The 21,680-nt window shown below is 47.4% G+C and overlaps 1 protein-coding gene and 1 long non-coding RNA gene across 2 annotated transcripts; one reads left to right on the forward strand and one right to left on the reverse strand.

Annotated features, from left to right (window-relative positions):
- Positions 1 to 7,307: 7,307 nt before the first annotated feature.
- On the reverse strand, positions 7,308 to 10,096 carry CEBPA (CCAAT enhancer binding protein alpha). Its single transcript, XM_002188376.5, has one exon. The coding sequence runs from the start codon at positions 9,894 to 9,896 to the stop codon at positions 8,919 to 8,921; it is 978 nt and encodes a 325-aa protein (XP_002188412.3). The 5' UTR covers positions 9,897 to 10,096; the 3' UTR covers positions 7,308 to 8,918.
- Positions 10,097 to 11,119: 1,023 nt separating this feature from the next.
- On the forward strand, positions 11,120 to 13,647 carry LOC140684850 (uncharacterized). Its single transcript, XR_012057732.1, has 2 exons — positions 11,120 to 12,207; positions 13,470 to 13,647. It is a non-coding gene; the product is annotated as an uncharacterized lncRNA (long non-coding RNA).
- Positions 13,648 to 21,680: the final 8,033 nt, after the last annotated feature.

Raw genomic sequence — 21,680 nt, forward strand, 5'->3', positions numbered from 1 at the left:
AGCCAACCAGAAATGCCCAGCAAAATCAAAGATACCTCTATTCCATAATGGGCATCTTGCATATAAGTATGTAACCTCTAAAAATCATTGCTCAGTTATGGCACAGAATAAAATACCAAAATACATACTGTCCAGCTGAGCCCCAACATGTTACTTAAAACCTTCTTCTATTCACTCTGCTAAATGAATACATAAAAATGCTGTCAGTTGGCTGCTGATGAGCTCTTGTAGGGATAATTCAGGTCACTGACATAACACTGAGGAATACTCCAGCTACTGAACAAAAGTCATGATGAACCTCAGTCATGTCAACAAATATCTGCCGCTGTTTAAAATTCTAAGGAAATCATCCATATACAAATTAGCTAATTAAAGTTAGTTGTATTACTGATAGCTAAAAAATCAGATTTCCTAAAGCCCTTAGTAATCCCATTACATAATATATTACATGAGATAAATTAAAAACATGAATGCAATTCTTCACATATTATATAATGACATATATTGCTATGGGTCTCATGAAATATCCACTTGGCATTTGCCTTAGCAAAGGCTGCCTTTAGACTGCTTTTATCAACTCAGAATTATTGATGTGATATCTGTAAATGTTATTACTCACAATGCAAACAGAAAGCAGTATACCTAGAGCTTTATTTATTTACATTGCTTACATGTTCATTTAAAATCAGAACTTGATGCTGTCCTTTCGAAATCATAGACTTTTTCAAATAAATGTTTCCAACAGAGTTGTTACAGACATTCCTCACTTAGCAAACTAAATACACAGTGTTACTTTTAAAACTACAGTCTAGGGAATCAAATCCCACTTTTATCCCAATCAACAGGATCTCCCTTCACCTCCAGAAACAATTTGAATAAGCCAATTCTATAACAAATAATAAGCTTTGTCATGAAATTTTTGGTATGAAAACTCTGGCAATCCCATTCTTTTGATATTTAACATGAGTTCCAGTAAACACAGGAGGGTTGCTGACTGGAATGAAGAAAACAGCAGTGGCACATAGCCTTTCAAATTTTATATTAGATTACGAGAAGTCTAAATGCTAATTTGCACAATTATGAATCAACAACACTCATTTCATCCTGACTCTGTCATCAGCATTTTATTTGAACTGACATACCAATAAAAATGTGAACATAACTTTTAAAAAGTTGGGGAAGATACATTCCCAGTCCACCAAATTGAACATGGTTCCACCACAGCAAATTAAACCCTAATGTATAAACAAACAACAATATAAGAAAGGAAAATTTATATGACAGAAATTATTATAAGCTTCTATATAAGAGCTAGAATATGTGACACTTAGTGACCACAGCAGATGTGGCATTCAGCCCTGATCTCAGTGCTGCTGGTTTGTGTGCACTCACTATTATTCACAGAGTCTCTCCTCCCTGAGGAACTTGAATAAAATCATATGGTGGATCCAATATGTAACAGCAGCTCAAGATTCATTTGGTTCTTGAGGCAAGTCTACAGTCAGATGCATTAGGAGCTGCAGAGTGAATAACCAGAGTGAGAAAACTGAGACACAAAATTTCCACAGTATTCAAAAAAGTTCTGAAACATTTTGAGGCACCCTGACTTCAAAATTATTTTGCTAGAGAAAGTGGTTTGAGTGTCTAAAGTAGGGTTAATTCCTAAATGTGGTTCTTTATTTTAAATGTAAACAACTGAAAATCACAAAATCTCTCTAAGAAAAGGTTCTGTGCTAATTCCTCCCTACTTGTCGGTGAAGCTGCACTCAGAAAAGCATTCATTGCTGCCTTCTACTGAGCGTTCTCACCTTTTGTTGAAGTCATCAAACTAATAAAGAGTCATGCCTTAAACTGGGGGAGGTCTTGAATCTCTCTGTTGACTAAGAACAGTTGTTAAATTGTAAGTTGCCCTGCCACACAGAAAATACAGTCAGGGCAGGTAACCAGAGCCAGCTCCTACCACATGGGCCCACTCCTGCTCCCGCTGGAGCCAGTGGCAGAACTCCAAGCTGCCTAATGGGAACAGCAACAAGCCTTCTATCTACTTCATACAAATGAAGATACCCATCTCCTCCTTGACACATTTTGGGCTCAAAGCCATTGGCTGACACTTGTTTGGTTCTCTGCATGTATGTGACTCACGGGATAATATAATGCCTAACTTCCATTCTGCCAGACCTGTCTTTCTCTGTGGTTGACTATTAATTTCAGAGGCAAGATGCAATACTGCAGTAAAATAGGATGGTGTTAAACGAAGAAAATTGCATTTACTGAGAGTAAATGAATCAGATTCCCTTTGTGAGGATTCCCTTCCAATTAGAGGTACATCCACATAGTCCTGAAGGCATCAGCCCATTCCTCCTGCATAGAGAGGGAGTTTGTGGCAGTCTCTAGCAAAGCACTAGGCAGTAAAGGTAGTGTAAACATTCTGCCTTCGCCCCACCAGGGGTAAGCTGAAGAGCAACCTAATAATGGAAAGGACATAAAAAAATCTGTATTCCAAACAGCTGATTTTTATTTCAGGATACATACACAGACTGGGTTAATCAGGATATACAGGTGTTCAATCAGCTAAGCATATGCTGATTTTCCACCAAAAGTGTAAACTGTTTGAGATATGGGCTGATTTTCTCTCTTTGGATCCATAGACTAAGTAGTAGTACCATAAAATAATAATAATGTAATATGAACTGGAAGGAATATCTGAATAGACTTACTGGTTCCTCTGAAGTTTCTTGTGATATGCTTATTATTACTAAATCTTGGCTTTAAGATGCAGTATGCATTTTATATATGATATAGCAAACCACACTGTAACACTGATATTTGTGTGGGGTTTGTATGCAATTTCATGTGTATAAACATGGATTTTATTACAGGGGAAGAAGACAAACCCAAAACCAGAGATGTCAATGTATATAACATAATTTTTTTACTTCATTATACCAAGAGAAGGTAGTGGGCCTTTACTCAGATATTTGCCATTATTTTCATCACTGAATTGGGTCAAAAGCAATTCAACCAATAAATCCAAATCAGTAAGCGCAAAGCACCTGCTTTCTCTTACCAGCAGAGCATCTCTCTGTGCCCCTTCAGCGTAGAAATTTGTTCCTCTCCTCCAAACTCCTGAAGCAGGTAGATGAGGAAAGCTCCTCAGGGGAAATTCTCTTGTCACAGCAATAAAAAGACTGAGAAATCATTACATTCTTCCACCACCCCCAACCTGCTACAGGACTTTGCCATGGTCATGAGCAATCTCTCAACTCTGTACACAGTGCTAGCAGACAACTACTCCCTTCATCCTCAACATGTGATGACTTGCTCAGCCTCCCAGTCAGTGCCCAACCCCCCAGCTCACCCCCTCCGTGTCCCCAGCCCTGTGTCTGGGACTGGCGAGGGGCAGGGGTGGAGAAGGAAGGACTGCACAACTCCACCAGCACGGCAGGACGGGCAGAGGCTTGGCAGCATTGCAGCAGTGCTGTGTATAAAAGGAACAAGCTCAGTGGGAAAACCAAAAAGCCACCCAGCAGTCATGAAGACAAATGTTGCTGAGTACAGACACCCACAGCACCCTCCCAGAGCAGATGATCAAGCTTTGCCATGCCAGGCTGGTCTCAGTGCAGGGTGCCGGGGTGCAGGGGATGAGTGGAAGTGCCACATGTGAGAACACGTGAGTGGAAGTGCCACATGTGCCAACAGTCCCTGCCCACGGTCTGCCACACTTACCCGTGTGTCACAGCACAGCAGAGCAGCACGGCTGTGCCTGCCATCCTCTGCAGCAGCACAGACTGGCAGCTGTGCTCGTAGGAGTGTGCTGCTTCAGACAATCTCCAGAGGTCCCTTCCATCTCCAGCTGTCCTGTGATATTGGGAATGGATAGTGCATAAAATCCTTTCCACCATCCAGCTGTGTAGCACATGCCTAACTACTGCTGAAACAGGCAATGTGTGGGGTACGTGTGAGACTGGGGCACTGCAGGACCGCAGGCTTTGACCCTGGCACTAAGGCACATGTTGCTGGACATGCTGCTCTCAGAAATTTTGCCATCTGGACAATGACTTAGGAACTTTTTGAAGGCTCAGCTGTGTGCCAGGATAAGGGTTTGGTTTGAAAGGAAGAGAAAATGCAGATCTGCAGCTGGGAAGGGCTGGGAAGGTGCTGCCAAAGCAAAAGGCAGTCCGCAAAAAGCACGTAGAGACTGCAGAAAGCCCTGTGCTGTGAGAACTGTTTTGTCTAAGCCATGACTGAGGGCCTTGTCGAGGGCTCAGCCTACAGTTAGGGTTAGGATTAGAGAACTGCTCGTTTTGGCACTGTGTTTAAGGCAAGTGTCTCTAAACACTTTCATGCTATCAATAATTTACCCTTCATACTATTTCAGGGCATTCAGTGTTTATATAACTATTGAAACACCTATGTGGTAGACAGGTGATCTTACTTTTGAATCACAGAATGGCTGATTCTTGGGCCACTGAAGACTAGTTTAATCTACAGTTCATTTAAATTAATGGAAAAATCTTATTTGTGAGGCCATAAATGATTTGCTGAAACCACACACACACACACACACACACACACACACACACACACACACACACACACACACACACTGTGAGTCACAGTTCAGAACATAACTCAAACAACCAGGACTGTATTCCCATGCTCTAACCAGTACATTACAGTCCCTCCCACATATACCCTGCAATAATCTTTGCTCAAATGATAACAGCATTTCCCCACTTTACACGTTGGACAGCATTACTCAGTAAGGCACATCCTACCCGATGGGTGTATAGCTCTGCAGGGCAGGGGAAGGAAGGAAGCACAAGTAAAAGTCATTTTTGCCCAACACCACTAGAACTTAACTCTCTCCTTGGAACTCCCCACAACTTACATTTAACTGAAAAGTGAAACCCTCAATCCTGACTTGCATTCATCTTTCACCACCCCAAGCAGCAAGTGCTTGCAGACTCAGCATCACATTGGATTTCAGAAGAGCAGCCTTCCCTTCCCTCCCCGTCACGGCCCAGCATGAACCCTGCCGAGAGCAGGCAAAGCCCCTCGGAGCTGCCCCGTCCAGCACAGCAGGAGCCGGGGGCTGCACCTGCACCAGGCTGAGGCACTTCGGGAGCCAGTGTGCCCCCATAGCTGGCACATCCCAGTCACACACTTGTGGATCCAGTTCCCTCTCTCTGGGGTGTTTAATTGCTGCTGTGATGTGCCACGCTCGACATACACTACATGAGGGCAATGGGCACATCATGGAGCAGTGCGCTGTGGGCAGCAGTGAGCTGTGGGGAGCAGTGAAATGTGGGCAGCAATGAGCTGTGGGGAACAGTGAGCTGTGTGGAGCAGTGGGGAGCAGTGAGCTGTGGGGAGCAGTGAGCTGTGGGGGTCAATGAGCTGTGGGGGGCAGTGAGATGTGGGGAGCAGTGAGCTGTGGGGAGCGGTGAGATGAGGGAGCAGTGACATGTGGGGGGTCAATGAGCTGTGGGGAGCAGTGAGATGTGGGGTCAGGGAGCTGTGGGGTCAGGGAGCTGTGGGCAGCAGTGAGCTGTGGGGAGCAGTGAGATGTGGGGGCAGTGAGATGAGGGAGCAGTGAGCTGTGTGGAGCAGTGGGGAGCAGGGAGCTGTGGGGAGCAGTGAGCTGTGGGGGTCAATGAGCTGTGGGGAGCAGTGAGATGTGGGGAGCAGTGAGCTGTGGGGGTCAATGAGCTGTGGGGAGCAGTGAGCTGTGGGGAGCAGTGAGCTGTGGGGAGCAGTGAGATGTGGGGAGCAGTGAGCTGTGGGCAGCAGTGAGCTGTGGGTAGCAATGAGCTGTGGGGGCAGTGACCTGTGGGCAGCAGTGAGATGTGGGGAGCAGTGAGATGAGGGAGCAGTGAGATGTGGGGGGTCAATGAGCTGTGGGGGTCAATGAGCTGTGGGGGTCAATGAGCTGTGGGGAGCAGTGAGCTGTGGGGACAGTGAGCTGTGGGGGTCAATGAGCTGTGGGCAGCAGTGAGATGGGGGGCAGTGAGCTGTGGGGAGCAGTGAGCTGTGTGGAGCAGTGGGGAGCAGGGAGCTGTGGGCAGCAGTGAGCTGTGGACAGCAGTGAGATGTGGGCAGCAATGAGCTGGGGGGAGCAGTGAGATGAGGGAGCAGTGAGCTGTGGGGGGCAGTGAGATGTGGGGGTCAATGAGCTGTGGGGAGCAGTGAGCTGTGGGGAGCAGTGAGATGTGGGGAGCAGTGAGATGTGGGGGTCAATGAGCTGTGGGGAGCAGTGAGCTGTGGGGAGCAGTGAGATGTGGGGGGTCAATGAGCTGTGGGGAGCAGTGAGCTGTGGGGAGCAGTGAGCTGTGGGGGCAGTGAGCTGTGGGGGCAGTGAGCTGTGGGCAGCAGTGAGCTGTGGGGAGCAGTGAGATGAGGGAGCAGTGAGCTGTGGGGGCAGTGAGATGAGGGAGCAGTGAGCTGTGGGGAGCAGTGAGCTGTGGGGAGCGCGGCTCTCCCGGCTGGGTTCCCCTCCACGGGAAAAGTCCCCACAGGCGCTGCTGAAGGGCCGGGGCCTGGGGCCGCGTCCCTCACACGCCTGAGCAGCAGTCCCAGCCCAGTCCCGGGCACCAAGAGCGGCGGCCCCCGAGACCCCGCTGCCCCTTCACAAGGCGCCCGGGCAACGCGCCACACGCCGGGGCTCCTTCCCCTCAGGGCCGGCCACCCCAGGGCGCAGCTCCCGGCCGGGACGGGACGGGCGAGGCGGAGCCACCTCCCCCTCACGGCTGCCCCTTCCCGGCCCCGCCGTGGCCCGCGGCCGGACCCCGCCTGGCCGTGCCCTGCCCCGCGTCCCGCGGCACCGAGGGGCCCGACCCGCGGGCACGGCAGGGCAGCGGCTGCCGGGAAGGGACGGGACGGCAGCGGCGGTGCCGCCGGGCGAGCGGGGCCCGGCCCTGCCCGCCCCCCGTTCCGCCGGGCCCCGCCGAGAGCCGCGGCCGGCCCGGGGCAGCGGGCGGGCCGCGCGTCCTCCGCACCCCGCGCCTCCCCCGGCCCCGCAGCCCCGGCCTGGCCGCGGCGGGGTGAAGGGTGAAGCGGGCGTGACTCACGGGCACACATCTGCCACTGCAAGCGTTTAGGAAATTGCCGTTCTCTTAAAGGCAACTGCGTATTTATTTCTCTGGGGTGAAAACCGGGGAGTTGCACTCCATTAACGCGTTTCAGTCACCAGCCCTGGCACAGGATGCCGAAGTCGGTGGAGAGCTGGATGCTGGTCTGGAGGAAGAGGAGAGCTTTGGCACTCCTGGTACAGGAAGAGGACTGGAAACAAGCAGAGAGGCGGATGGTTATGGTAGAATATATGCTGTTTATTTATGAAGGTAACCAGGACTTCTGACAAATTTTATATGCAGTTCCCTCCCCCCCAAATTAAAAAAAAAACCCACCAATGTGTGTGCATATACATACGTATACATACCATACACACACTGCACACACATACACATGCTGCCAGCACTGTGCTCTCACCGTCATGCTTTCAAACAGCTCCATCCACCTTGTTCTCCTCTCTTGTCAAGACTTACTTCAGTTGGACAAATTGTTACGCAGCTACGATACAAGGAAGAAATGTTCTGCATGGCTACCAGAATGCCCAGGGGGCCTGTTTGTTTGTTTATTTTTCTCTCACTCTGGGAGAAGCTCCAGAGTCCAAAGGTGCAGCAGCACCAGGGACAAGCCTCCTTGCCCCACCACAGGCATCGTACAGCCTCACAACCCATGCCCCGTTCCAGGCACTCCTGCCTTGGGGTGGGGAGGCAGCAACCAGTACAGGACACTGTGAAGAAGGCAACACACACTCACACTCATCCACCCATACAAATAATAAAATAACGTTGCAGCACAAGGGCATAGTCTCTGTCACCAGGTAAGAAAGTTGTGTGATGGCAAAGATCTAAGTAAGGCAATAAAGTATAGCTAGTGTACATGGAACGGCTTTCACATTACATGAGGCACAGTTTGGGCACGCCTTGAAGAAGAGCTAAATGTCCTGGAATAAAGCAAAATACACTGAAAGTTCATAGTAAATACCCGCATCAATAGGTATTTATTCATTTGTGCTTCGCCACGTCGTGACATACAGTACAAGACACTGCTGCTCTTTCTTTCCACGGAGAGAGCTCACCATACTCTTGCAGGCTGCTGCTCCATCAGTCCCAGGCTGGTCATCGGTCCTGCAGGGGTTCTGCCCCTTGTCCCCCTCCCAGCCAAGGCAGGGAACAGGGCTCGGCAGAGGCAGCCCGGCCAGGCTGCGACAGTCCTGGCAGCAGTCTGGTGGCTGCCCCACACCTCAGTGCTCCTAACGGGCATCCAGGGCTGCACATCCTTCAGCCTCAAATCCTCTTGTCATCGCTGACATCCCCAGAGCTGCTCCTGCTTCTTGCACTGCAGGCCAGCTGGAAGGGGTCTGGCAGGACACCCCAGACACCACAACCCTCAAGCCTGCACGTCCCTCATTCCTTCTTGCACCCTGCAAGGCTGGAGGGCATAGTAAACCCCAGAGCCCCTGCAGCCAGCTTTTAAGGCACATCTGGGCTGCTATATGTGCTTTATTACTGTTTTCGTTATTATTATTATTATTATTATTATTATTATTATTACTGTTATTTACCCTGTGTAGACACGTGGTCTTTTAATTCTTTCTTCCCCTTGCCGTTCTCCTTAGAAAACCCACCATGTTTTCAGCTTACTCGTGTGTCATCTCTAAGGCACCAACCTTTTAGTACTAGAGCTGCCTGGCTTCTTGTATAGGTCGTGAATTGATAAAAAACAAACAAAACAAAACCAAACCAAACCAAAACAACGCCCCACTCCCCTCCCGCCGGCACGCCGCGCTCGCCGCACGCCGGTACAGAGTATCTGTGCGCGGGCAGGGCAGCCCGGCCGGTCCCGGCGCGGCGCTAGGCGCAGCTGCCCATGGCCTTCACCAGCGAGCTCTCGGGCAGCTGCCTGAAGATGCCCCGCAGAGTCTCCAGCTCCCGGGTGAGCTGCTCCACCCGCTTGCGCAGCCGCTCGTTGTCGGTGGTGAGCTCCAGCACCTTCTGCTGCGTCTCCACGTTGCGCTGCTTGGCCTTGTCCCGGCTCTTGCGCACCGCGATGTTGTTGCGCTCCCGGCGCACCCGGTACTCGTTACTGTTCTTGTCCACTGTCTTTTTCGATTTGCTCCGGTGGTCCGAGGGCATCATCTTGAGGGTGCCCGCGGCGGACAGGCCGCCGGGAGGGTGCGGGTGGTGCGGGTGGTGCGGGCTGGGCACGGGCGTGGGGGGAGGCGTGGGCTGCCCGGGCTGGAGGTGCATGGTGGTCTGGGCGCAGTGGGCGATCTGGTACTGGAGGTGGGACGGGTGCTGCTGCGGGGCGTGATGGGGATAGAGGGCCGACAGGGCCGCCGACTTCACCTCCTCCTCCTCGCGGGGCTCCTGCTTGATCACCAGCGGCCGCAAGCCCGGCGCGGCGATGCGCTCGTAGAGGGGGTCGAGCTTGCCGTCCATGTAGCCGGGCACGCAGCCGAAGAGTGGCTGCTGGTGGTGCTGCGGCTGGTGCCCCGGCGCCGAGGCGGCGGCGCCCGCCCCGTGCATGGTGTGGAAGTCGAAATCCCCGGCCAGGATGGCCTTGGCTTTCTCCTGCTGCTTGCTGTGCTGGAAGAGGTCGGCCAGGAACTCGTCGTTGAAGGCGGCGGGGTCGATGTAGGCGCTGATGTCGATGGAGTTCTCGTTCTCGCAGATATCGCCGAGCTCCGCGCCGCCCGCAGCAGGTGCCGCCGCCGAGGGAGCCTCTCTGTAGCTGTAGGTGCTGCCGGGCAGGTGAGTCTGGAGCTGGTGGTGCTGGCCGCTGCTCATCGGGGGCCGGGAATCGACCTCGTAGAAATTGGCTTGCTCCATGAAGCAACTACAGTCTGCCGGGCATGGTGAAGGGCTCCTGCAATCCAGGTTTCGAACGGGACGGCGGCGGCGGCTCTGGCGATCTCGCGGCGCGGTGCTGCACGGCACGGCTCGGTGCTCCCGGAGCCCGTCCCCCGGCCCAGCCCCGCTCCGCTCGCTGCCTGCCCTGTTGCTAGTGGGCTGCGGCGGTGCTGCGTGCCGTATATATACCGCCGGCAGCAGGGCCGGGGATCGCCCTCTAGTGTCCAACCTCCTGCTGGGAACCTTTGACCGCCGCGCAGCCGGCTCCCAGCGCCGCGGCCGGGCACAGCCGCCCGCCCGCCCCCGGGCGCCGCCGCCCCGCGGGGAGAGCGCCCCGCACTCCTCGATCCCCTTCCCCTCTCCCGCCGCCGCCCCGGCTCGGCGGGCGCTGAGCGCCGGATGCTCCCGCCGAGGAAAGTCCGCGCTGATAAGGGGCCCGGGGGAACGGCGCGGGGACTTTGAGCCCCGCTGCCGGGGCGCTCGGCGGGCAGAGCGCCCAAACGCGGCCGCTGCATTCGCACCGCCCGCTGCCGCCTCTGCGCCGAGAGCTTCGGCCCAGCGCTCCCCGGCCGCGCTCCGCACACAGTCTCAAAGTTCACCAGCCGCGCATACTTGCAAATATTCGGCCAGTCGGGAATATTCGCCCCGTCGGGTTTGGGAGCCAAGGCGCTGCCGCACCGGCGGGGGTTACCTGCCGGCAGAGCCGTCGGGGTTACCGGCCGAGGCCGACCGCGCCGCATTCCGCCAGGGCGCGGCTGCACCGGCGGGACCCGCGGGGCTCCCCGGTCACAGCGGGACCCGCGGGGCTCCCCGGTCACAGCGGGACCCGCGGGGCTCCCCGGTCACAGCGGGACCCGCGGGGCTCCCCGGTCACAGCGGGACCCGCGGAGCCCGGCCCCGAGCGCCGCCAGGACCTGCTCGGGATGCCCCGGCGGGCAGGGCCGCAGAGCTCGGTGGCCGCGGGGCTCCCGGCTCCGGAGGCGATCGGCCGGGCCGCCCTGCATGCAGTGTCCGGCCGCTACCGCCGGTCCCAAGCCGGGAGGAGCTGCCCCACCAGCGCGGAACAGCCCGAGTCGGGTCACCTGTGGGCTGCTTCACTCCCCGCACGAATCGAGCAGGTACATTTAATGCCGGATTTCGCCAAACGCACACTCGGCGATCCTGAGCAGTGATGCCGGCCTTGGCCCGGGCTAAGGCGGCGCAGCGGGCCCTGGCCGGGTGTCCCTGTGCGCTGCGGGCGGGGGCCCGGCCCGGCGGCATTCCCAGCCCCCTTCTCCGGGGGCGATCAGTGTTCCCGCAAGTGCGGGACTGGAGAGGAGCTGCGTGTCCAGCCACCGCTTCCCGGTGCCTCCTGTGTATAGGTCAGAGTCTCCTCAGGAGCCTCCGTCTCAAGCTTCAGTTCGGGCGGGGTGAGGATGCACAGCGCTCCTCTTGCTGCCATCACTCGCAGTACGCGAATAGATGTGTCTATCCTTACACTGCACCCGGGTGCACCTCGGGCAGTCCCACGGGCATTCAGCTCTCCTGGTCCTGAAGGTCCCTTTGAAAGGACAAGCCAAGCCCACCTGGAGCAGGTGCGGGCTTAAAGATGCTACAGAAAGATCCAACCATAGTGATGGTTGGAGAAAAAAAGATGCAATTCTTAGTTCTCAGTGTTTCAGTAAAAGAGAAACTTGTGACAGTAAACTCCTCAGAAAAGGTTTGACAGATTTCTTGCAATTAAAAATTCAAAGGACTCAACGGGAAACAAAAATGACAATGCACCAAAATGCCATATTTTTATTTCACACAATGCAGGTGTGAACTTCTGTTTCATGAGCAAATGCAAGGCCAGCAGAGTCAGTTGGCACACTCCAAGGTCCTCTCAGGAGACTGGATTCTGTAATTACAGCAGGGAAACATTAATTTACAGATCACAGAGTATACTTTTCACTATCAATTGAAAAAAACTAATCCTAAATTGTTTTATATGCAGTCAGTATTTTCTAAAATTATATGTCTTGGTTTCAGTGCAGTAGCAGTGCCTCACAGGGCTGCTTCCACAAGGAGCTGCAGCACTGTCTCAGCAACAAAAAAGCTCCTAAGAACTCTGAACAAAGTCCTGGATCAGAGGTAAAGACTCAAGTCTGTGACAGGAGTGAATTTGAGGTGTTTCAGAGTGGAGAGTAAAATGTCCCCAACTGTCCAAATTCAGCTTGTTCTACTCAAGTGAACCCATTTCCAGAAATGGGACAAACACACAGCTGAACGTTTTGCCTGCTGGGAAAAATATCATCTGGAATAAAAGCTGGTAAGCAGTTTATGCTCAGAGTTTTCAAGAGGCCTTGTCTGACTGAAGTCAGCAGAAACAGGAATAGGCCATGAACATCTAAAATAAAAAGTCACTGCTGCATGAAACAGCAGCAGGATAACTAAGAAAGTGTAAGCAGAATTGTATCACCAAGTTTGTGATTTAATAAGAATACCTACATCTCTCAAGTCTTTAAAACACTCTCACATTTTATAATCATTCTGAAATTAAGGCCTAACTACATGTTAAAAAAAATTAAAGTAAATCAGAACTTTTAGGATCAGATTCCATTCCTAATTACTGTAATTAACGAACAAGTCCCCACAATTTAAGGACTGGTTTGCTCAGTTTTGGGTTTTTTTACATAGACCCCTTGTATCTAAGTTAAGAACTTTTAAGTTTTCTATTTTTACTTGGAAATTTAAATTCCAGTTCAAATTATTTTAATATAGTATAAAATAAAGTTCCCAGACTTATCAAAAAGACATATCTTTGTCTTTTTATTTTTACTCCCTGTTTGAAGACAAATAAGATATATAAAACTGATTCATCCTCAAGCAAGCAGAAATACTTATTTCCCCATTCATATCAACAATGATTGATACCAAATAATTCAAATATTAAAGAGAAAACTTGTTGCTTAAGTTATACAAACAGGGAGCTGATTTAACTAAGAGGAAGGATGCATGTTGCATACCATGGCTCCCTGAAGCAGCACTGTCAACTCTTGAGGGTGCTATTCTTCCATCCCAAAGCAGATCTTGCTGTCCAGAAGCTCAGGGAGGGCGACTAAAGTGCTCCACAATTCGAAACAGCAGCAAGAGTCACCTGTACCGAGTCAGCTGCACTGTCTGCTCAGGGAAGGAAACATCAGACAAACATCACTGGGAAGGAACGTGACTGAGTGCATTTGTGACAATTAAGAGTTTTTAATTGCACTGAAACACTGAAGTTTCTTTATTTTTTCACCTGAACTCTCTTCCTGAGTTGTTCTCAGGCCTGTCAGTCCTGTGGGCTCCAGGATGAGTTACTGGCTGCAGGATGGAGCTCTGCCTGCTGATCCAACAGCCCGGCAGCTTGTGCTCAACATAGCATGTGGCAGCCCTGTTAGGAACTGGAGTGCAACTGCACATTTATTTTACTACCTTGTTAAACCAGAATATTTAATTGCTAGTGACAAAGCTCCAGGCAGGAGTTTGCACGCAAAACTTCCTGGGGTGAATGGCAGCAACAGCCCAGCCTCTGCTCTCTCCCACCTGCAGGACTGGTGAGGGGAAAGAAGACCAGGGTGGGCACTGTGGAGCAGAAAGGATGGGACAGCTGTCGTGGGAGTGACAAGAGGATATTATCCTTACTGCTTCCTGAGGCTTCCTGCACCTGGGGAGTAGCAGGCATGGAGCAGCAGTGGCTTCCTATGCAAATAAAGAGCTGGCAATCTACCATCTTACTTGTTGTGGTACACTGAAACACAAACTTCTCCCCTCTCCTGTTGTGTTTTCTGCCCCAGGGAGGAGACACATGATACTGCACATAAAAGCTGCCACACGTGACAATTTTCAAAGGAAAAGACTTTATATGCCAAAGCCTTGGAGGCCTGTAGATCAGAATGCAGCAGTGTCTGACAAGTCAACCAGAACCTTCCCTTCAGTGGGAAAGGCAGCTGGGGACTGCTTATCATGGTCCAACAACACAACAACAGATGATTTAATGACTTTATCATTACAGCTTTTCTCCTTTGGAGAAACACAAATCCAAGGTGAACCAACTCAAATCCGTGTTATTTTCCTCTTCTTTTTTTTTTTTTTTTTTTGGACCATTCCCCTTGTTTTCAGGGTGTCTATCAATTCTTGGTATCCTTCTGCTCTACTGACTTCTGGCTCTTCTGCTGAGAGCTCAGTCCTTTGCAATTTCCAAGCTAGGTGTCTGAGAGCATTTCTCATTTCCATTTACCTGATAACTGCTCACTTCCATTCAAATGACCCTCACAGCCCAATCTGTTTCCAGCTTGTCACCTGTAATCTTGCGCCAATCAGTCTGGGAAGTTTTTTTTTAATCCATTCACAATCTTTGCATGGTTAATGAGCCATTGCATACACAGTTCCTCTCTTATGATTAGGACCATATTTCACTGACCACATCCACTGTGCCCAAAACACTGCAGATGTTTTTCAGATACAGGATTAAATCCTGTTCCAAAGAACATACAGTTGAAATACCACCAAAAAACAACTCATCAAGTGACACTGTTGCTCCTCATCTCTCAGTGCACTGTTTCCTTCTGCTGTACTAGGCCATCACCTTTGCCTTAAGACTTCCACAAATGATTTTATGATGTTCAACAGTAGTTCTAACAGCATGCATCAGGTATCCCCTTGCTCAGTATTTGTCTACAATCCATTCCACTATCAACAATCACCCATTCACTCTCTCTTTGGTATTTCACCTCTTATTAAAGGATAACCTCCTTTCTTTCACACCTGAATTTCCAATTGTTTGTCTTTACCTTGCAAACTTCAATGGCTTTTCTCACCATGAATGGCTCATCATCTTTAATTTGTTCATGCTACATCTCCCTGGATGATGGAGCAGTTTATAACTCTCTATTTCATAGCTAGAGAGCTGTGAGATTAATGCCTTGCCGAGGCCATACAAGAAATACATAACAAAGCTGAGTATTTAATCTCTCCTATCCCCTAACATCAGCCTCCTAATATCACCACCAATGAGCATGCAAAAGTTTGACTACTGCATTCCTACAAAGGAAATCCTTTCATGCAGTGCCTTTTTGTTTGCTGGTTTTTTTAATGGAAATAGATCATTTTTTTATCTGAAATAAATTTATCTCTGAGGTGAACTGCCAAGAAATATAGAAAATACAGCTTATTTTCTTTTAGACCCTAGCCCTAGTCTACTGGATTGAAGACTGTCATTGATCTCAGCAGGAAGCTGTGCAGACCCTTACCTGGCATACAAATGATGCAGCAGAACATAAAGCAGCAGAACAGTAAAAGGGTATCCTACCCCAAACTCAATTCCGAACTGTGCTTTTAGGGAGGTGTTCTGAAAATATTCTCTGAACATTGTGGCTCTTAAACTTTGGCTAGCTACTTTTCATGGCATTATACAAGAGATAATCCAAACCCAGAGATTTAAAAGCTTGTAAATCCATAAAAATTATACCTTTTTTCTTTTTTTTTTTTTTCCTTCCCCACTCAGGTGACACCAACTACCAGCATTTAATTAAGATGCTCTCAAGGTGCTACATGAACTGTGCAGGGGAACTCAGATTTACAAATCTCAATGTCCTAAATTGTACCTAAAACTAGATGCTGAAATATCAGTGACTTAATAGTCTTGTCAGCAGGACTGCACACCTGGGTTAGCAGCAGTATTTACCAAAATCCTGCTAGTTAGAGCAGTAGCATCTCCTCACTTGTGTGAGTAATTCACTCATACCCAAAGAACATTATGATAATGAGCTTCTCCATAAAACAGCAATTTGCAGTATTACCTAAAGTGGCATCTAAGGCCCAACAACTACATTGGTTTCAAAGCACACCTACATTGACACTGGGAGGTAACACTGAATTACAAAGAAAATACCCTCGTTTGTCTCTTATATACGACTGTGCATTAATCCTTTGAAAATACTCATGTAGTCATCCTGCAACATTATTCATACTTGTCCTTTTAATGTAAAAGGTGGTTTTTAAGCATAACTTTGGCAGTCCATATTCAATCCAAAATCTTCTGGTTTCGAGAAGGTACATCTACAAAGCTGAGCTAGTGCTTGAGAAGACTGCCTAAGTAATAAGGAATCTTGCCACTGACTTAGATGTTACATTTTGCTGTTCTCAAAAGACTTTCAAAAAGAAGACGAGACAGCATTTCTCAGGCTTCATCACTCTTTATAGGTAGTTTGCACTGTAGACATTATTTTTTGAGTTTCTGAAAAAAAAAATATATGACAAAAATACCAAAAAAAGTTAAGCATTTTCCAGAAGTATAGAAAGGATGCTTTGTTACACAAAAAAATGTACTAACAGAAGAAGATATGAAAAGGGAGAGCACTGGGACTGGAAATGAAGAGAAAGATCAACTTATAAAAATAGCCATGGCATTTCTTAATTATGTATTTTAGCCATGGCATTTCTTAATTATGTATTTTAGTACATGACACATCATGTCACAAAACTTAGACCTTGACATGGACAGAATTCTATGTTCTCATCCAACTTATTTCCCTTTAGGAGAGATTGTTACAAGGATCAGGATTAGGCTCAAGAGCAAAGATGTGGTAAAAGTTTACATTCTGTAGTACAAAATGGATCTGAAAGCCTCATGCTGTTGTCTCACAGATGAAGACATTGCTAAATCCATGCCAGACTCCAGCATGAGAGCCCTCAGAGAACTCAGGGATCTGGTGGGCTTTTTCTGCTCCTATTGTGAGATTACAGTGGAACTATTGTGAGATTCACTGGGCACTGGGATAACCCACGACCTCTCAGTTTTGATTGCCAGCCTGCAAATATTTGATGCTGAAAGTACCTATGGAATTAATGACTAGGATTATAAAATATGAAGATAACATACTTTTGGTGTAAACCTTCTTTTATTAATGTCATAAAGCATTCAACTTCAGTGGCAGAAAGTTTTGGGAACACACTCAACTTGTCTTTTAAAATGTGAGGTTCTCTAAGTATTGACTCTAAATTAAGAGGAAGCACTTTTACTGCTCAGAGCAGATGCCATCTTGGATCTTAAAATCTGACCCCCCTGTTCTTTAATTATCCCACTATTAGCCAAGGGATTACTGGCATGAGTAATCCAAGCAAGAGCTGGCTAAATAAAAACTGTCAATGGCAGCAGGAGGAAAGGGAGCTGAGGAAGGAAGGAAGCTCAGCAAAGTTCTGAGAGTCACTTAGTGACATCACCAATGAATCCAAGCCATGAGCTCCTCAAGACCTTCAGATTTACATTTTTTTGTTCAAACTGGAATCTTATGTTTTAGGTAAAATAGGTCTTAAGTGAAATAAGAATCACAAAGCAAGTGATTCTAATAATCAGTAGAGTTTTCCTGAAAAGATTACAGACAGATGAATATCTAGAATCCAAAGTTTCAAAAGTTTGGAGGAAAACAGGACTGGCTACTTCAAATGATGATTCTGGGAATAAGCCATTCTTTCTGCTTAGTGTTTAAAGGCAGCTGGCATCTGAGCTACAGAATAGTTTGAAATAAATATTATCAGAATTCATACAAATACAATCAGAAGATTTCATTTGATGGAAGCCAATATATTTTTTTACTCATTTTATGGAATAATAAAAATATTTTGCTTGCAATAATATTTCAGAAAGTAAAAAGCCAGTGACAGTACGAGATTTTTTGCAAGGTTTGGGTATCTAAAAGCTCATAAACAATGCTGAAAAGACACTGCCCTTCAGATAGGAGGGATCAACAATGCCATGTGACTTACCTGGCCATACTTAATAAAAGAGCTAAGTATAATCAAGGCTAATCGTTCAGCAAGACCACAGGGCCAAGAGGTCTCTAGTTCCAAACAAAAAGTCCTTGCAAACTACATGTGTTTTCAAGTAAAAAAATGAACAAACCATGAAATGGGCTCCCATACAGCAAAAAAGTATATTTTTTTCTTCTGCTATAATTAAAGATAGGAAATGGGAATAAGGTTTTGGACTCTAAATTATTCACTTTGAATAATTCTTTCAAGCCTAAACAATTATGCTAGATGCTAATTTGTCACACTGTGACACAAAATAACTGGGAGAAGCAGGGTAGATGTAAAAGGAAAGAAAAAGAACCCAAAAGAGCAAACTTGATTTTCTGACTGCAGTGTATATACAATAGCAAAAGTGGCAGTGGATTGGAGGGTGAAACTGCCCCCTCTCCAACCACACTGGTCAAACCAACAGTCCATCAATTCTCTCCACCCACAAAAAAGAATGTGAAACAATCATTATTTATATGAACAGTGTGTGAGAAAACTCAGTTGAAATATGTAAATATCAGAAGGCATAGGAACTTCTAGAAGAACTTTAAAACTCTCAGAAGAACACTAATTTTAAACAAATTACATGTAATATGAGCATAAATCCTACATTCCATGACAAACACCAAGATTATATTAATGTTATGTAATTATATTAATGGTGAATATGAGCAGTACAAGCTGCTCACATTTATGACATGAATGTGGCAAATATAAAGTGAAATTCAACTTGGCAAACTAAAATTTAATTTCAGAAAAATAACTCCTGTATTCTTTAAAGCAGGCAAAAAATTCCAGATTTTTAATTACATGAGTTGCATGATTCAAAAAAGAATTAATGCAACGTGTTTTAGTTGTGCTGCAGTTCTTGCTTTTATTTTACTAAAATATATGACTTTAAAAGGAAAATGATGATTTAAAAACCTGTGTGACACAGAACCCATAGCATGGGAAGGCTGAATCCATGCTGGTTGTCTGCAATCTGACACTCAGCTGCAAAAGACAAGGACAGGAAAGTGTAACTTGGCACAGAAACCTGTGGCTCCCTGTCAGAGTCACAACTACTGACAGTTGCCACAGGTAACACAGCTGGCTTTATGCTGGGTAACACACTACAGCTGATAGTGGGTCAGTATTTTCCATTTAGAAAAGGGCTATTCCCCACCAGCATGAATGTTCTGGGATGCATTAGAAAGGCTTAGTAGATGGAAGCATTTATGTGACTAAGTGCAGGGTTTATGGACCATTTACATTTAATTTAAGTCATCAAGAGATCATTTGCATCTATGGTAGGGTCTAGACCACATGGGAATTACTTTTCTCCTTTATTAATAAACTGATTTAAACACCACTTATCCAATTCAGGATGTCAGTGATAAAGTCTGAGGCTTCCATCTCCATCTCTTTTACTGAAGTTGAAGACACTGTGGGACTCTTGACTGCAGTTGTCCCTTGTACATATTTGTGCAGGTTCAGCTGCTGTTTCCACTGGATATCCAAAAAGTGGTGCCAGTGTTAATGGAAGGCAATCCATATAAATGTATGTGTCCCTATTAAGAGGAAATGCCATATGTTCAAACTGTGGAAAATGCTGTGGGAAGAACTCTGACCTTGTGACATATCAAGTGCAAACTCAGCCTTCAGGAAGGTGCTTTGCTCCAGTGCCCCTCGCTTTTAGTTTCAGTGGGCTCAGAGCTACACAGCACAGAAACACTCTGTGTCCTTGGATCTACGTATTTTGATCACATCCATCTGTTGTGGGAGCATCTGAATGTGTGACTTACCACATTTTAAGTGGGCTGAAAACCTTTCAAGAAATCTACTAAAAAACAGTCGGAAAGAAAGTTAAGGATGCAGCTCTTCAGTTTCCATAGCTCAGTTCCCAGTGCTGCTACAGCATGAGGTGTCTGAGAGCTGACTGTGAGCTGACTGTGAGCTACAGCCTTCATGGGAGGGAAGGCAAAGATACACCGGCTGTTTCAGGCTGCTCAGTGCTCTCTACTGATGCCATACACTGGTGTTGAGTAAATGCCCCTACATTAAATCAGTGTTCACACAAATATTTTGTTATAAACATTTTGTGTTTAAGGCATTGGCATTTGTTTTAAAAAACGGAGTTTTTTCAGTTAGCTATGGCACCACTAAAGCACAACATCCCACATTATCTTGCTAGCAGTGCAGAAGTTTCTCAGAGCTGGAGCTCTCCTGAAGTGGCTGCCTATGTGCATGTTCCTGCCAGGAGTACACATTCACCTGTGTGCACTCATGCTGTCCTCATTTTGTTCACAGCAAGGAAAAAGAGCATCATGTGCATTAGACCCTTTGTCCCACTTGCTGAGTCCTTTAAATGTCAAAGGGCTTTACACAAGAAGAGAAAGAGGATGTGATACAAAAGTACACATAAACAAATATACCTTGAAGAATCTCTTTTCCTGGTAAGCAAAGTCCTTTTCTTCAACTGCCAAACCCCATTTACAACAGGCCTGCAGGTGACTTGAAGGCAAAGCCTGTACTCCCTGGAGGAGAGCCTCAAAAACCTGCACAAATGATTGTGACTTTTACCATATTCATTATGCACTTTTTACAATTTCTGTGCACCTTGGTGAAGTCCTCTTTAGAATGTGTATGCTCAGCAAATACGGAGTGTGCAGTAAAAGACTTCAGGGCCAGCAGTGCTTCTGTAGGGCAGGTCTCAGGCTCTGCCAGCTGCAGGTGGTTGGTTGCCAGTGCACTTGGGAGTCTGTGAGAGCAGGTGCAGTGTTCTGAAGTGTTCTGTGCTGTCATCAGCTTTTCCTTTGCATGTTTCTCTCTTTTACTCCATAGTTTTGCAAACAGGTTGTTCCACTGTAAATCACTGACATCAACATTGTTGTAACATTGCTGAGTCTGAATTGTCTTTTTGGGAAGGATTCCTGATAACTTCAATTGGTGTCTTAATTGTGGGAGAACTTCTGAAATAAATCGTGCCTGATGCATGAAACCCCCACATGATGGGTAAAGAACTCAGAATGAGGAGACTCCTCTGTACAGAGATTTGCCAAGTTGAATTTCACAGCCATTGAGGTGCACAAACATGAATGCAAAGGACATGTAGTGATAGAGGGAGCACAAAGCTTCTCCTATCAGAGGGAAGTCTGATCTAATTACTGCTGAGAGTAAAGAAAACCAGACATTTCTGGAACATGCTACAAAGTATTTTTTTCTACAAATTTGTCTGTAATGTTTATATTCAATGCAAACCCAGATTGTGTCTTGTAAGTTTACAGGGACAGAGATATTCAGATGCCTGCAAGTGTAAGTGCAATTGCTGTGTTCTTCTGGGAGCCTGCCTTAAGTTTGAAGGTTAGCAGAGCCTAAGCAGAAAGCTGTGCCCCACTGCTTCTTTGGAAAATACTTCTGTTTTGGGAAGCAAGAGAACTGGTGCCTTGGAGTGGCTACATAAAACAGAGGCTAAACAAAACTCAGAGAATAAAAGTGGGCATTTATTGAAGGTTGTCCTTAGGCACACCTTGGGCAGTCAAAGGCTCCAAGGTGCTACACCCAAGATGGACAATGGTCACAAGTTTTTCCCACAGTTATAAGTTTGGTCCTTTTACATATCAGGGGTTAATCCTCCAATTACAGTTTCAGATAATGAGGTAATTTATTCCAAGTTTGTGCCCCCCAATTCACTGTTGTTTACATCCCTTGGGGCCTGAGACAGTAAGGTGTCCTTGAGTTTCAGGCCTGGAGAGGAATTGCTTTGAATAAAATGGGAGAACAGTAGCTGACAGGCTATGGAGTTTTAGAGTTATACACTAAAGCAGTACAGGATCTGAAAAAAACGTAACACCTTAATCCCAAAGCATCAGAACTAGAAACAGTTAACTCACCAAATGCAAAGAATTGACGTTCTGGAAGGAAGACTGGCCCTGATTACTGGCCCTGCTGAGGTCACTACTTACCTTTTCTGCTGGGGACAAA

The sequence above is a fragment of the Taeniopygia guttata genome, chromosome 11 (assembly GCF_048771995.1).
Source record: "Taeniopygia guttata chromosome 11, bTaeGut7.mat, whole genome shotgun sequence".
Classification (NCBI taxonomy): Eukaryota; Metazoa; Chordata; class Aves; order Passeriformes; family Estrildidae; genus Taeniopygia; species Taeniopygia guttata.